Source organism: Silurus aristotelis (genome assembly GCF_946808225.1).
Source record: "Silurus aristotelis genome assembly, chromosome: 6".
NCBI lineage: Eukaryota > Metazoa > Chordata > Actinopteri > Siluriformes > Siluridae > Silurus > Silurus aristotelis.
In genome coordinates this window covers 32372544-32389255 of record NC_139579.1, presented here as the reverse complement: position 1 = coordinate 32389255, position 16712 = coordinate 32372544, and the positions used below count along the sequence as shown (strand labels likewise).

The following is a 16712-nucleotide window of genomic DNA, read 5'->3' as shown; positions in this document are numbered from 1 at the left end:
AATGAACGTCATCACTAAAGCGAGAAACCCAATGAACACAATTCATCTCCTTTCACTGTAGCCGCAACTGCACCTCCACATCTCCAGCAAAAGCATCAATATTCACCCTAAAATTATCATCAAATTTCTGTGCATTTCTTCTGTGCATAAACATTTTCCCGGAGATTTTAAATGAAAGGAAATAGTGTGTTTTTGTGTAAAATCTACAGGAAAGAAAACGCAAAAGTATAAATGGTTCATGAAAAACCTTAACAACTGTTTTGAACTGTTTTAATTCCTCACGATGTCCAGCTTTTTGTTAAAAAGTCCGTCTTGTAATTGTCCTTGTATTTGTATTGTGGAATGAAAACACAGATATTAAATCCACATGAATGTATTTGAGTTTGTGCAGTTTGCTACAGATGCATGTTGTAAGCTGTGACTAGTGCGCTCTCTGACTATCAAATCCAACCATTTGAAAATGTGATTGTAAGCCTGCTAGATGACCCCGAGCTGCCAACTTAAAATCTGATTGGTTAAAGTAAGAATTTCATTGTCATGTATTAATAGTTACATGCGCTCGCACTTTTTAAGGCGTTAAAAGCAGATTTCTTTCACCCTGCTAACACATGATGGCTGAAGTGTGATTGGACATACACTACTGGAAGCAGCACAAGCGAGAGAAAAGCGATGAAATGAAGACAATAGATGCACATAAATATTCACAGCCTTTCCCACACTCAGAATTGAGCTCAGGTGCATTCTGTTCCCTCTGATCATCCTTAAAATGTTTCTACAACTTGATTGGAGTCCACCTGTGGTACATTCAGTTGATTGTACATGATTTGGAAAGGAACACACAGCTGTCTATAGAAGGTCCCACAGTTAACAGTGTGTGTCAAAGCAAAACCAAGCCATGAAGTCCAAGGAATGTCTGTAGACCTCCGAGACAGGTTTGTATCGAGGCACAGATCTGGGGAAGGAGACAGAAAAATATCTGCATCATTTAAGGTCCCAAAGATTACAGTGGCCTCCATCATCTGTAAATGGAAGAAGTTTGCAACCACCAGGACTCTTCCTAGTGCGGAGCCGCCTGTTTCAGAGTGCTCTGGACCTCAAACTGGGGCGATGGTTCATCTTTCAACAGGACAACGACCCAAAAGCTGTAACAAAAGGTGGAAAAAGTGAAGCTCTGTGAAAACTTTCCGGGTGCACTGTAGAACAATGGACATTGTTTCAAAGCAGCTTTATAGAGATAAAGTGGTTCTAAAGTTGGATTGTATAAGTTTTGTGCCTATAAGTTTGTTTCCTATACGTTTATCACTAATGATTAAGCCAGTCCCTGAGACTCCATAAGGAAGGACCCTTGAGAGAAACCAGACTCAAGAGGAACCCATCCTAATCCTCCTCACAGAATGTCCATTCATTACAGTTCATCATTGTTGAGGTGTTCAGTGATGGACATTTGAATGCGGAGCTGTTCATGCTGTGGTCCTGATCCCATTGTAGCAGACTGCTGGTGTTAATTACAGTCCAAATCCATTCTGAAAGTTCTTGAAATAACTTACTTTACTAAACAGCTCCTTTTTAGTGAATGCTGTTTCTAGATTTACCAGGACAAGTCGATCAGCCACCTCCAGGTTTGAACAAAAATAAGCAGATTAGAGTTGCAACAGTCATTTGAACAAAGCAGATGTTTAAAGTGTATGATGTATGTCTGGGATTTGAGGCAGCCTACAACCACAGATTTGTGTTTAGTTCTCCCATATGTCTGGAAGAACCTACCTGCCGAGTTCCTTCAAAAAGTGTACCTAGAAGTGTGAGTGTACCTAAAAAAATGTATGCTGTTTTGGAACGAGGATGGTCAAACCAAATATTGGTTTAATTTGGGTTTCCTTTTAATTCATTCACTGTATATTTTATCAATTGATCACAATAAACTAATAACACTTCTTTATATGAAAGCAGGTGATAAATAAAGTCGTTGTAATAAAAAAAAAAATATGTCGAGACACATGAAATAATACACTGAGACAATGAAACTCTGTCGACCGCTAGCAAGAGTCAGGCATCTCACAATATGAGAGATGTGTGTGTCCTGTTAGTGTCTCAACGTATTTTGCAAAAATGAAATTGCAGTGCAAATAATAAAACAGTAAAAAAAAATTGCATCGCTATCATTATCGTAAAACCTAAAAATCGCAAATCGAACCATTGTAACTAGGGGATATTATATATATATATATATATATATATATATACCTGCATGTCTGTGTAGCAAGCACTTAATCATGCTAATTGGGTAATAATGGCTGGCTGACCCTCACACTCTGTGGTCACTTCAGTCTCTTTATCTCTGTCATAAAAGTAAATAAGGGTCATTAATGACCTCTTACACTCTTTTGGCCGCGGCGTGTGTCGCGTTTAAATTCTTCCCCCTGCAGCAGGCCCAGCTGCACAGATCAATAAGAGGGCTGAGGAGTCAGAGGTCACACGGCGCGCCTCATTTAGTGACTAATGACGCCTGTGGTGGAAGGAAAAGGCTTTTTGAAATGTTATATATATTTGAGACAGATTGTTAGGAGGCATGGTTTGGTTTGAGCAGAGAGGAATAGAAAAAAAAGGCGAGTGTGTGAAAAGTGTAATGTCAGACGTTTCGGAATGCACAAATATAGCAAACTTGCTATAGAACAGATATTGGGGTCACTGAAAATTCTGCCGTTTTTGTACACATTGGTTTTAATTATTGTTTTTTTGTAACACCAGAAATAAAAACCGCTTTCAGCCAATCAGAATTCACTTCAACTATCAGACACTTTGAGCTGAAAGCCAATGAAATGTAACGTTATGTAATGTAATCTCAGGTTGTTAGAGTGTTTCTTGCCCTCTAAATGACATTGACATGTGGACCGTGTCTCTCTTTAGGCTTATAAAGGGCTAATAATTGGCTAATCACTGCCGTTTGATTGGCTGTAACTTGATTGCTCGTCCATCAGCCAATCGATATCTTCAACAGGCCAATTAAGGGCGGGTCATGGTCAGGCCAGACAAGCTCTTTACAAATTAAATGCTGTGCTCAAATTCAGTGTGTGTTAACGGTGTGTATTACAGTGTGTGTGTGTGTGTGTGTGTGTGTGTGTGTGTGTGTGTGTGTGTGTGTGTGTGTGTGTGTGTGTGACCTTCAGGCCTTTAATGACTCACTGGAGTTGAACAGAACGTTAAACTGACCCTTCTGTGTATGTGTTACGTTGTGTGTGTGTGTGTGTGTGTGTGTGTGTGTGTGTGTGTGTGTGTGTCTTCCCTACACCCTATGACCTACACTGTAGAATTGTGTGCATTAGGTTTGCTGTTTAAGTGAAGAAATCTAATGTAGGCTCCCTGTGTAGTAACCCTGGGTAGTGTGTAGTGTGTAGTGGGTAATGTGGGTAGCTGCTGTAGTCTAAGCGAGAGCAGGAGTTAATTTTTTTTTTTAACGTTCTACAACATTACCAGTTTATAAAGTAGGACATGTTTTTCTTTAATAGATAGATAGATAGATAGATAGATAGATAGATAGATAGATAGATAGATAGATAGATAGATAGATAGATAGATAGATAGATAGATAGATTGATAGATAGATAGATAGATAGATAGATTTACAGCTTTACCTCTGACACTGGAGACTCCTTCCATAATCGTCTCCTTTATAACTTTCACCAAGTAAACAACGAGCTGTCGCCATGGTAACAATAGTATTTGAACCGTTAGAATGAGCTGCTGTGTATCAAAATTAACCGATGTCGTCTGACCTCAGAGCCGCAGTGGTGTTTTAATGTTATTTGAACAGCATTACTATTTTAAACACTCGAAAACTCAAGGCTGTAGTTGTGTCATGGGTTCACTCCTGACATTATTAATTGTTTATCTGAACAGCAGAATGATGAAGGTTCTAAAAGATGTTATAAATGCATTAGGTGTTAGCGTAGGCCGTGTTTAACAGCAGTCCTTCTAAAGCCCCCCCCCCCCCCCCCCCCCCCGAATTCTGCCCCCTCTGCAGCCCGCCTCCCCACCCGGACGCCCGCCGCTCGTTATTCAGGTCTTTTATCACAATTTTCCAGCAGACGCTCGAAACTCACAAGATATCAAAACAAAAATCTATATATAATACGAGAGCAATTACAGGCACGCGCTCGAGGCCTCTCTCATCTGCGCAGGCTCGTTAGACGGTGATGGATGTAAAGCTATAACCGATCTAAAGCGCCGCTTTTAACAAACCTGCAGAAATACTATCATCTCTCTGATAGGAGCTGCCGAGCGTGTCGTCCGGCTCGCGGCCCATCCGTCATTTACCGCTAATCAATAACTATAACCCTGGCAAATAAATAATCTAACAGCCACCGAGACGCATACGACACACACGCACACACACACGCACACACACACACACACACACTCAGAGAAACAGAGAGAAAGAGCCTCATACACATACTTTTACTGAGAGACAGACAGAAAGAGAGACAGAGAGAGGGACAGAGTCTTATGTTCCCATCCTTTCAGAGAGACAGACAGAAAAGGACAGATGGACATAAGAGGGAAAATAGAGAGAGAGAAAGAGAGACTGTGAGACCTAGGAATGAGTGAGAGAGAGGTAAAAGGAAGGGAGAGAGATCCTTAAAGAAAGACAGAAAAAGAGAGAGAGAGAGAGAGAGAGAGAGAGAGAGAGAGAGAGAGAGAGAGAGAGAGAGAGAGAGAGAGAGAGAGAGAGAGAGAGAGAGAAGACGAAGGAAAAAAGACAGACAGGAAAGGACAAGACTGAGAGAGAAAGAGACAGACAGTGAGAGTGAGACAGAATTGTATTAACTTATCCTTTTAGAGAGACAGACAGAAAGAAACAGAACCCAGCCGTTAGTGTTACACAAGTTAGTGTGGTTTTAGGCCCGGATAAATGGAGAAGGTTGTGTTATGAAGGTCATTCAGCATAAAACATGTGTCAAATCAAATATGCAGCTCACAAATGAGAATTTCATACCAGATCGGTTGAGGCCCGGGTTACCAACGACCACCACAGGTATCATTAACAACAGGGTACCGGTGTAAATTGTGCTACTGTTGGCTGAAGGAGGAGAAGAAGAGGAGGAAGACATCTACAGAGACGGCAGGGAAAGGAGCAGTGTAGGAGAGTAGAGGTTCGGGTTGGTACTTTAAATGTTGGTACTATGACGGGTAAAGGGAGAGAGATAGCTGACATGATGGAGAGGAGAAAGGTAGATATGTTGTGTGTTCAGGAGACCAAGTGGAAAGGGAGTAAGGCCAGGAACATTGGAGGTGGGTTTAAACTGTTTTATCATGGTGTGGATGGAAAGAGAAATGGTGTAGGGGTGATTCTGAAGGAAGCGTACAGTAAGAGTGTAGTGGAGGTGAAGAGAGTTTCTGATAGGGTGATGAACATGAAGCTGGAAGTCGAAGGGGTGATGATAAATGTCATCAGTGTTTATGCTCCACAAGTTGGCTGTGAGATGAAGTTGAAGGAAAAGTTCTGGAGTGAGTTAAATGAAGTGGTAGAAGGTGAACCTTAAAATGAAAGATTGGTGATTGGTGCAGACTTTAATGGGCATGTAGGTGAAGGGAACAGAGGTGATGAGGAGGTGATGGGTAGGTATGGTCTTAAGGAGAGGAATGTGGAAGGGCAGATGGTGGTAGATTTTGCTAAAAGGATGGAAATGGCAGTGGTGAACACGTATTTTAAGAAGAAGGAGGATCACAGGGTGACGTATAAGAGTGGAGGAAGGTGCACACAGGTGGACTATGTTCTATGTAGGAGATGCAACCTGAAAAAGATTGGAGTCTGTAAGGTGTTGGCAGGGGACAGTGTAGCTAGACAGCATCGGATGGTGGAAGAGTGTAGTGTGAGGTTCAGGGAAGAGGTCAGACAGGAGCTCGGTGGTGGTGAAGAGGTGCTGGATGATTGGGGAACTACTGCAGGAGTGATGAGATAGACAGATCGAAAAGTACTTGATGTGACATCTGGAAATAGAAAGGAGAGTAGTGGGGAAAAAAGTAAATAAAAGTAGTGGAAGCCAAGCTGAGAGAAGAGGTGAACATCTGTGAGAAACAGTATGGTTTCATGCTGAGGAAGAGCACCACAGACACATTATTTGCTTTGAGAATGTTGATGGAGAAGTATAGAGAAGGTCAGAAGGAGTTGCATTGTGTGTTGGTGGATTTAGAGAAAGCGTACGACAGGGTGGAGAGACAGGGAGACAGCAGTGAAGTGTGCAGTAGGAACGACAGACTGGTTCAAGGTGGAGGTTGTACTGCATCAATGATCGTCTCTGAGCCCTTTCCTGTTTGCAGTGAGTGTTTAAGGACCAGGTCAGACAGGAGTCTCAGTGGACTATGATGTTTGCGGATGATATTGTGATTTGTGGTGAGAGTAGTGAGCAGGTGGTGAAGATCCTGGAGAGGTGGAGGTACGCGCTGGAGAGCAGGGGAATGAAAGTCAGTAGGAGTAAGACAGAGTACATGTGTGTGAATGAGAGGGAGGGCAGTGGAGTGATGCGGTTGCAGGGAGAAGAGGTGAAGAAGGTGGAGGAGTTCAGGTACCTGGGGTCAACAGTGCAGACTAATGGAGAGTGTGTTAGAGAAGTAAAGAAAAGAGTGCAGGCAGGGTGGAGTGGGTGGAGAAGAGTGATAGCAGGAGTGATTTGTGATAGAAGAGTATCTGTGAGAGTGAAAGGGAAAGTTTATAGGACTGTGGTGAGACCTGAGATGTTGTATGGATTAGAGACAGTGGCATTGAGTAAAAGACAGGAGGTGGAGCTGGAGGTAGCAGAGCTGAAGATGTTGAGATGTTCGTTGGGAGTGACGACGATGGACAGGATTAGAAATGAGTTTATTAGAGGGACAGCGCATGTAGGACGTTTTGGAGACAAGGTGAGGGAGGTGAGATTGAAATGGTTTGGACATGTGCAGAGGAGGGACATGGGGTATATCAGTAGGAGAATGCTGAGGATGGAGACACCAGAAAGGAGGAAAAGACGAAGACCAAGGAGGAGGTTTATGGATGTGTTGAGGGAAAACATGCAGGTAGTTGTTGTGAAAGATGCAGATGTAGAGGACAGGGGGGGTGTGGAGACGGATGACCTGCTGTGGCGCCCCCTATTGGGAGAAGCTGAAAGAATAAGAAGACGACAGAAAGAAATAAAGAGGCATAAAGGGGGAGAGAAAAAGAGAGAGACAAAGTCAGAGAGAGGGACAGAATGACAGAAAGAGTGAGAGTGAGGTAAAAGGAAGGGTTATAGAGCTTTACAAAATGACAGGCAAAAATAAAGTGAAAGAGAGAAAGAGTAAGGGCGGGAAAAAAGACAGAGAAGGACAGGATAGCCAGAGAGAGAGAGAGAGAGAGACAGAGGGACAGAGAACTTTCCTTTCAGAGAGACGAGAGAAAGAAAGCAAGACATGGAGTGAGAGAGAAAGACAAAGAGAGTGAGAGAAAGAGGAAAGGGAGTGAGCAAGAGATTCTAAGAGAGAAATACAAAAAGAGAGATAAATAAATAAAGATCACGAGACGACCCCTCCCCTCACAAAGAGCCAAGGATCCAGAAGGATTTCAGAGAGCTTCACATTTTCCAAATTTTCTTGTTACATCTTTATTTCAAAAAGCATTAGATTCTTTATTTTTCTCCAAATTTTACAAACAAAACACCATAAACAAGCTTAAAAAACATCTAATAAAATAATTATCATGTACATGAATATTCACAGCTTTTGCTCAGTACTTTGTTGAAGCTCTTTTAGCAGTAATCACAGCCTCAAGTCTTTGTGAGTTTGATGCTCGAAGTTGGCACCTATTTTTGAGCAGTTTCTCCCACTCTCCTCTGCAGAACCTCTCAAGCTCCATCAGGTTGGATGAGGAGCATCAGTGCACATTTTTAGATCTCTCCAGAGAAGTTCAATCAGGTTCAAGTCTGGACTCTGGCTGGGCCACTCGAGGACATTCACAGAGTCGTCCTGTAGACACTCCTTTATTATCTTAGCTGTGGGTTTAGGGTCGTTGTCCTGTTGGAAGATGATCCATCACCCCAGTCTGAGGAGCTCTGGAGCAGGTTTTCATCAAGGACGTCTCCTGCATTAATCTTTCCCTTGATCCTGACCAGTCTCCCAGTTCCTGTTACTGAAAAACATCCCCACAGCATGATGCTGCCACCACCAAGCTTCACTGTAGGGATGGTACTGACCAGGTGATGAGCAATGCCTGGTGTCCTCCAGACATGATGCTTAGCATTCAGGCTCAAAGAGTTCAATCTTTGTTTCTAATATTCTTTCAGGTGAGTCCTTCAGGTGCCTTTTGGAAAACTCCAGGTGGCTTTTACTGAGGAGTGGCTTCTGTCTGTACACTCTACCATACAGGTCTGATTTGTGGAGTGCTGCAGAGATTGTTTTTCTTCAGGAAGGTTCTCCTCCTTCCATAGAGAAATGTTGGAGCTGTTTCAGAGTGACCATCAGGTTCTTGGTTACCTCCCTGACTAAAGTCCTTCTTCCCCGATGGCTCAGTTTGGCAAGTGGCTCCACTTTAGGAAGAGTCCTGGTGGTTCCAAACTTCTATTTATGGATGATGGAGGCAGCTGTGGAAAACTGTCTCATTGGGACCTTCAATGCTGCAGAAATTGTTCTGTCCCCTTCCCCAGTTCTGAGGTCTACAGACAATCCCTGGACTTCATGGCTTGGTTTTGCTCTGATGTGCACTGTAACTGTGGGACCTTCTAAAGACAGGTGTGTGTTTTTCCATATCATGTCCATTCAGCTGAATTGTACCACAGGTGGACTCCCATCAAGTTGTAGAAACATCTCATGGGTGATCAGTAGGAACAGGATTCACCTGAGCTCAATTTTGAGTGTCATTGCGAAGACTGTAAAAACTGATTTTTATTTTAAATTTTTTAGTTTTAAATAAATTTGCAAAGATTTTAAACAAACTTCTTTCACGATGTCATTATGGGGGTTTTGTTTGGAGGAAAATAATGAATTTAATCCATTTTAGAATAAAACTGTAACATAAAAATTTGGGAAAAAGTGAAGCTGTGAAAACTTTCCGGCTGCACTGTTTACCACCTGAGGAACAGACAGAAAGAACGAGTGTGAGAGACAGATGAAATGAGAGTGTTAGACAGAAAGAGAGACACAAAAGGGAGAGACAGTTTAATCTATTTATTTTATTTATTAACACTGTACATACTTAATCTCATAGAGAGACAGAGTCAGACATAAAGAACCTTACAAACTTCAGACAGACAGACAGACAGACAGACAGACAGACAGACAGGAAAGAACCTTATTTACCACAGACAGACAGACAGACTGATTAAAGGACAGACAGACAGACAGACTGATTAAAGGACAGACAGACAGACAGACAGACAGACAGACAGACAGACAGACAGACAGACAGACAGACAGACAGACAGACAGACAGACAGGGAACACCCAGCCCCCCCACACTGTGCAATTCAGGGTTTTTCCACAATGCTGTGTTATATCTAGAAGATAAGTACCCAGAAATAGATTTACACAATGATCTCTTGAAGACCCCTTGTAGAACTTCCTCAAGATTGTTCAGTAAATGCTTTTGAGGAAAACTCTGACAACTCTTTTTCCTAAAAGTATTTTCATTTGTTCTTTCAATATCTAGAACCTGTCAAGCATTTAAACATTTGGTTAATTATAGTAAAAAAAAATTATTTCAGGGTTCTTTAAAGATGTATTGGATAATTAATGGTATGAAACTCATAAAATGGGTCCTCCTTGGAACTCTTGGTGGGAGATCACTTTGCTTCATGGTTTATAAAGATACATAAAGAGTCTGAACAAGCTTTATGGGTTTCACATGTTGGAGTTTTCTTATTACAGACATCAAAACTCATACAGAAGAAAAGTTAAATTACAAGCATTTTGTGGAAACTAAGAATATTAATTGTCCAAAGAAGCTTTCAAGAACCTTTTATTTCTGTACAGTATGTGTGAAGGACAAACACAAATTAATCCCTCATTGTTTTCTTCTTAATATCCAAATCCTTGGGTCACTTTTTTTTTTAAGCATTTTTTAAAATTTATTTTCTCTATATTTCTAAATATTTTAATATATATATATTTTTATATTTCTCTTTATATTTTATTTTTGTTAAAGTCTTTGCAAGTTTGTATTATTATTATTATTATTATTATTATTATTATTATTATTATTATTATCTTATTATCATATCGCAGTAGTGTGTAAAATTTATTAATTTAAATCTTCTTCTTTCGGCTTCTCCCATTAATTTGAATATTCATGAGTATTCATAAACACTCGCGATGGCCATAACCAATCACAGACAGCAGAGGGCGCGCGGATATTAATCCATCAATCACATACACACACACACACACACACACACACACACACACACACACACACACACACACACACACACACACACACACACACACACACACAATTTCTTTACATACTCATTCATTTCGATTGATGGTGATTATTTGATCATTATTTTGTTTTTGAAGAGTGACGCTTTCAGTCGTGCTGAAGTGACGTGTGTGTGTCTATCATTTATCCCAGACATCCCATAATTCCCCTGGACATCCAGTATTATAGTTTCACAATCGATTCTAGTTTTAATCCAGAAGCCTAAAACCGAGAGTTTCCAAATCACCCCTGGTTTTAAAGAGACGCCTCGAGAACCAATTCTTCTTCTTCCTCTTATTATTACTATTATTATTATTATTATTATTATTATTATTATTATTATTATTATTATTATTATTATTATTATTATTATTATTATTTTCATTTTAAATATAGTACAATAAATCGGTAGACATTTTATTGTGATTATTATTATTATTTGTCTACAAACACAGAAACGAATAAGGAGGTAGGACCAACCACACCCCCCCCCCTCTCTCTCTCTCTCTTTCTCTCTCTCTCTCTCTCTCTCTCTCTCTCTCTCTCTCTCTCTCTCTCTCTCTCTCTCTCTGGGATTTTGCTGGTATTACGTCTCTGAACATGACCTGCGACTTCGTCATGTTTTCGTCTCTCATTCCGTCCTGCGACTTATAACAATCTCAGGACTGTATTTTTACTGAGGACCTCACAAACATGATCATCATCACCATCATCAACACCATCAACAACAACAACAAAGACACCTGTGCAGAAAAACTCCTCCAACGCAAATAGTTTGTGTGTGTGTGTGTGCGCGCGCGCGTGTGAGTGTGTGTGTGTGTGTGTGTGTGTGTGTGTGTGTGTGTGTGTGTGTGTGTGTGTGTGTGTGTGTGTGTGAGAGTGAGCCTCTCTCTCTATCTCGGCGTCTCCTCGTCGTCAGTAGGTCGTCATGCCGGAGCCGCGCGGTTCTCCCGCAGATTCTCCCTTCTCCATCCGGAACCTCCTGAGCGGCGACACGAAGCCCAAGACGGCCGCCAAGCCCGCGAGACCGGAGACAGATTTCGGGCTCGGGCTCGGGGTTGGTCTCGGGCTGGGATTTGGATTCGGAGATTTCAGCCTGGCTCGGCTCGAGCTCCTCAACCCGCACCGCTTAGCGTTACCGGCGTACCTGGAGCGCGCGAGCTGGTATCCGCCGCACGCGCTCACCGGAGCTTCCGCGCACCTCTACAGCACCGCAGGTGAGCTCGAGCTTCTCATCTTTACCGTACCGTACCGTACCGTACTATAATATAATATAATATAATATAATATAATATAATATAATATAATATAATATAATATAATATAATATAATAAACATTTAGCATTGGTTATAATTGCACCCCTCTGCTAATAATTATTATTATACTTAAAATAAAATACGAATTAAATAAAGTTAAAAAATGTATTTTTTAGAAGATAAGAAATATAATGAATTATAAAAAGAACGTAATATTCATAATTGTGTATTTTTTTTTTACTTAAAAAGCGACACTGCTTATAGTATTCAACAGTACACACTGTTTTGCAGTATTCATCTGTGTTTGTGTGTGTGTGTGTGTGTGTGTGTGTGTGTGTGTGTGTGTGTGTGTGTGTGTGTGTGTGTGTGTGTTCATTACTATTATTAGATCTTTTCCAAATCATTCTTTATATTTTTTTATTATAAATACACAATATAAACCATGAACATGCAGATTTTACACTCAGAAATGAAGCCAAATGTTTTATTAAGTGATTTTAAAGTAATTTTAAAGTTTTTATTAAACACAGTTATAAAGATTAAAAGGATTTTTATTTAGTTACTAATCGTAAATAAGTGTAAAATGTTCTGCACATGGATCACGTTCTGCGGTGGTACAGCGACAAGGGAAGTGTGTGTGTGTGTGTGTGTGTGTGTGTGTGTGTGTGTGTGTGTGTGTGTGTGTGTGTGTGTGTGTGTGTGTGTTTTGTAACACGTTATTTCAATGTAGCTTTATATTTTAATTTTAACTTAATTAATTAATAATAGGAGTTATTTAAGATAAACACTGAGTGGGGCTTAACACACACACACACACACACACACACACACACACACACACACACACACACACACACACACACACACACGCGGGCGGTGTAAAGTGTGTTTCAGAAGAGGGATTAATATAATTGAATGTTCTCAGGTTTATAGAATAATTAATAATTAAAATAATGAATGTTGTTTTTTTATTGTTTATATTTACAGATAAAAACAGCACGTGCTCAGAGAGAGACTCTCCGGAGTTCCGGTCCGATCCGGAAACTAAGGAGGATCACGACGATGATGAAGAGGACGACGAGGAAGAAGAGAGCGCGAGGAGCGTAGAAGAGGAACACGAGGACGTAGACGCGGAAGAGCGGAAGAGGAAGACTGCCGCGCGTGAGCGAGGTGGAGGAGAAGAAGAAGAGGAAGAAGAGGATGAGGAGGACTGGAAACGGAGCACGAGGGTGACACCGGCGTCATCGGCGGCGGCGATGGCAGAAACAGAGGAGGAGGACGAGGAGAAGAAAGCAGGCCACCGCAAGAAGAAGACGCGTACGGTGTTCTCGCGCAGCCAGGTGTTCCAGCTGGAGTCCACGTTCGACGTGAAACGCTACCTGAGCAGCTCGGAGCGCGCGGGCCTCGCCGCCTCGCTGCGCCTCACCGAGACCCAGGTGAAGATCTGGTTCCAGAACCGCAGGAACAAGTGGAAGCGGCAGATCGCAGCCGAGCTCGAGGCTGCGAGCCTGCAGCAGCAGCACCACCACCTCCATCATCACCATCACCATCACCAGCATCCTCTTCATCAGCAGCACCAGCAGCGGATCGTCCGCGTGCCCGTGCTCTATCACGAGAGCGCGGTGGCTGCGGCGGCTGCGGCGGCGGTGGCTGCGGCGGCAGCCTCCTCCACCTCCTCCTCCTCCTCCTCCTCTTCATCCTCCTCCGCGTCCTCCTCGCCGGACAGCGCGAACCCTCATCACACGAACAGAGCGAGCACCGCCACGCCCACGCCGCTCCTCGCCTTTCCGCACGCGCTCTATTACCCGCAGCCGCACATGCCGCTGCTCAGGCGCACGTAGAGTCGATTTAATTTATACCGAATTATTAAATATCGAATGAAAGACTGAAAGACTAAAGTTTTTAAAGGAAAGAAAATATGAAACCGATGGAGAAATTATTTTTATAAACAAAATCAAGTTTTTCTTCTTTTTTTTTTTTTTTTTTTTTTTTGTTTTTGAACAATTTAAAAAGTTTCTCGTTTAATTTTCGGCTTGTTTGGGAAAAAAAATCCAACCAGAAAATACATTCAGAAAAGACTAAACTTTATTATTATTATTATTATTATTATTTATACTTATACTAACCAAATAATAATAATAATAATAATAATAATAATAATAATAATAATAATAATAAATCATTTGTCTCATTTATAAAAAAATTGACAGTTGACTTTGTTTACATAATGGTTTTCTAGTTTAATCTTCCTATATATACATTCTGTGTGTGTGTGTGTGTGTGTGTGTGTGTGTGTGTGTGTGTGTGTGTGTGTGTGTGTGTGTGTGTGTGTGTGTGTACAGGCGCGAGTGCAATATCGCACTGGGTGGGTGTCCTACTGAAACTAAACTTATCAATGTCACTCAATGTACAGTCACATATAAATATAAAACACACACACACACACACACACACACACACACACACACACACACACACACACACACACACACACACACACACACACACATATACAGACACACATACATATATATATACACAAATGTCCATTTGCATAAAAAAAAATTATAAAACAAGAAATAAACCAAACGGAAATGACGTAGACATTTGGTTGGAAGTCGATTCTGGTGTACATTTGAAACAAGTGCTTTGTACAGAAAAACGGAGAATCTTTCTTTTTTTGATATTGTACCTCTGACTACTGATGTGAAATAAATAAACGTTATAAAGCTATAGTGTGTGTGTGTGTGTGTGTGTGTGTGTGTGTGTGTGTGTGTGTGTGTGTGTGTGTGTGTGTGTGTGTGTGTGTGTGTGAGAGAGTGAGATACCTCAATTTTGAACAGAAATTGACAGTATACGGGCACCTTCTGTCCTGTTTATAACAGACAGACAGACAGACAGACAGACAGACAGACAGACAGACAGACAGACAGACAGACATACAGACAGACAGACAGATAGATAGATAGATAGATAGATAGATAGATAGATAGATAGATAGATAGATAGATAGATAGATAGATAGATAGATAGATAGATAGATAGATTGAATTAGTAGTAGTAGTATTATAGTGGCACACAACTAAAAAAGTTAATTAAAATCGTATACACACACACACACACACACACACACACACACACACACACACACACACACACACACACGTGCACGCTTAAATAAACGTTTAATTTAAAAACAACAACTGGGGAATAAATGAACCAGTGCAGGACAACAGGAACCGCATCACTGCACCGGGGGTTCACCCCCACCTTCCTTTTTTCTTTCTTTCTTTCTTTCTTTCTTTCTTTCTTTCTTTCTTTCTTTCTTTCTTTCTTTCTTTCTTTCTTTCTTTCTTTCTTTCTTTCTTTCTTTCTTTCTTTCTTTCTCTTTTTTTCAAATGTTGTGTCCATTTTCATTTATTTGTCCTATCTGTCTTCAACCGCATTGTATAATGTATCATTTTTTTAACGTGTTTGTTCCCCAAAATCGGATTATTTCCACACGTTTTCCACGTCGCTTCATTCGACTCAAAATACGTTTAAACGACATGGATATATTCCCAGATTATATTATTATGTCCGTTACAAAAAATATAAAATAAATGAAGCCCCTAACTAAAAACACACAATGCTGGTTTTGCATATTGAAACCTCATTGGCTCCTGCGTGTGATGACGCATTAACTCCTGTCACCTTTAATTTTACACACACACACACACACACACACACACACACACACACACACACACACACACACACACACACACACACACACACACACACACACACACAGCTCCACTGAGACGTGTCCCTGTCTTCATGGACCCATGTCCTGAGCATCTAAATAAATGTGAATAATCAGGGATGTTATTTATATACACACTGCTGGCTAATTGAGGTTAAGCCCCGCCCACAGAATAACCAATGAATAGTTATAACTGTAATTCACTCCAGTGAAACAGTGAGACAGTGAAAGATCCAACCCACAAAACCCTCACAAACATCTGTTAGAGTGTGTGATGAAGTGTGTCAGAGTGTATAAGGTGTGCTGGGTGTAGCAGTGTATGATGGATTGTGTAGAGTTTGGAAAAGTGGTGTGGAGTTTGAAGGAGAAGATTGGAGTGTGGAGCAGTGGGTAGAGATTAGAGAAGTTTGGAGGAATTGGTGGAGTTTGGAGGAGAAAAGTGGGGTGTGGATGAGTGGGAGGAGTTTGGGAGAGTAAAGTTTGGAGGAGTGGGTGGAGTTTGGAGGAGTGGGTGGAGTTTGGAAGAGTGAAGTTTGAAGGAGTAGGTGGAGTTTGGAAGAGTGAAGTTTGGAGGAGTAGGTGTAGTTTGGGAGAGTGGAGTTTGGAGGAGTGGGTGGAGTTTGGAGAAGAAGAGTGGGGTTTGGAGGAGTGGGTGGAGTTTGGGAGAGTGGAGTTTGGAGCAGTGGGTGGAGTTTGGGAAAGTGGCGTTTGGAGGAGTGGGTGGAGTTTGCGGGAGTGGAGTTTGGAGGAGTGGGTGGAGTTTGTAGGAGAAGAGTGGGGTTTGGAGGAGTGGGTGGAGTTTGGAAGAGAAGAGTGGGGTTTGGAGAAGTGGGTGGAGTTTGGAAGATAAGAGTGGGGTTTGAAGAAGTGGGTGGAGTTTGGAGGAGAAGAGTGGGGTTTGGAGGAGTGGGTGGAGTTTGCAGGAGAAGAGTGGGGTTTGGAGGAGTGGGTGGAGTTTGGAGGAGAAAAGTGGGGTTTGGAGGAGTGGGTGGAGTTTTGGAGGAGAAAAGTGGGGTTTGGAGAAGTGGGTGGAGCTTGGAGGAGAAGAGTGGGGTTTGGAGGAGTGGGTGGAGTTTGGAGTCTATTAAAGAACCAGCTTGAAAAACCATTAAACACACCGCGTACACACACACACACACACACACACACACACACACACACACACACACACACACACACACTCACACATTCGAATACAAATAAGTGATCTCTTTCTTTCTTTCAATTTCTTTCTCTCTCCCTTCTTTTTTCTTTCTGTGACTTTTTACTTTCTTTACTTTCTTTACTTT

At 41.6% G+C, this 16712-nt stretch overlaps 1 protein-coding gene across 1 annotated transcript; it reads left to right on the top strand.

The window, feature by feature from the left end:
- Positions 1-10989: 10989 nt before the first annotated feature.
- On the top strand, positions 10990-13742 carry LOC310727880 (homeobox protein HMX3-like). The gene is made up of 2 exons (XM_083544818.1): positions 10990-11637; positions 12666-13742. Exons 1-2 carry the CDS (start codon positions 11349-11351, stop codon positions 13517-13519), a joined length of 1143 nt encoding a protein of 380 aa, XP_083400944.1. The 5' UTR covers positions 10990-11348; the 3' UTR covers positions 13520-13742.
- The last annotated feature ends 2970 nt before the right edge of the window (positions 13743-16712 follow it).

Bases quoted from the DNA above. Each gene is read 5' to 3' on its own strand.
- LOC310727880 (XM_083544818.1), top strand. From the start codon at position 11,349: ATGCCGGAGCCGCGCGGTTCTCCCGCAGATTCTCCCTTCTCCATCCGG. The intron at 11,638-12,665 runs GTGAGCTCGAGC...TTATATTTACAG, and splicing joins GCACCTCTACAGCACCGCAG to ATAAAAACAGCACGTGCTCA.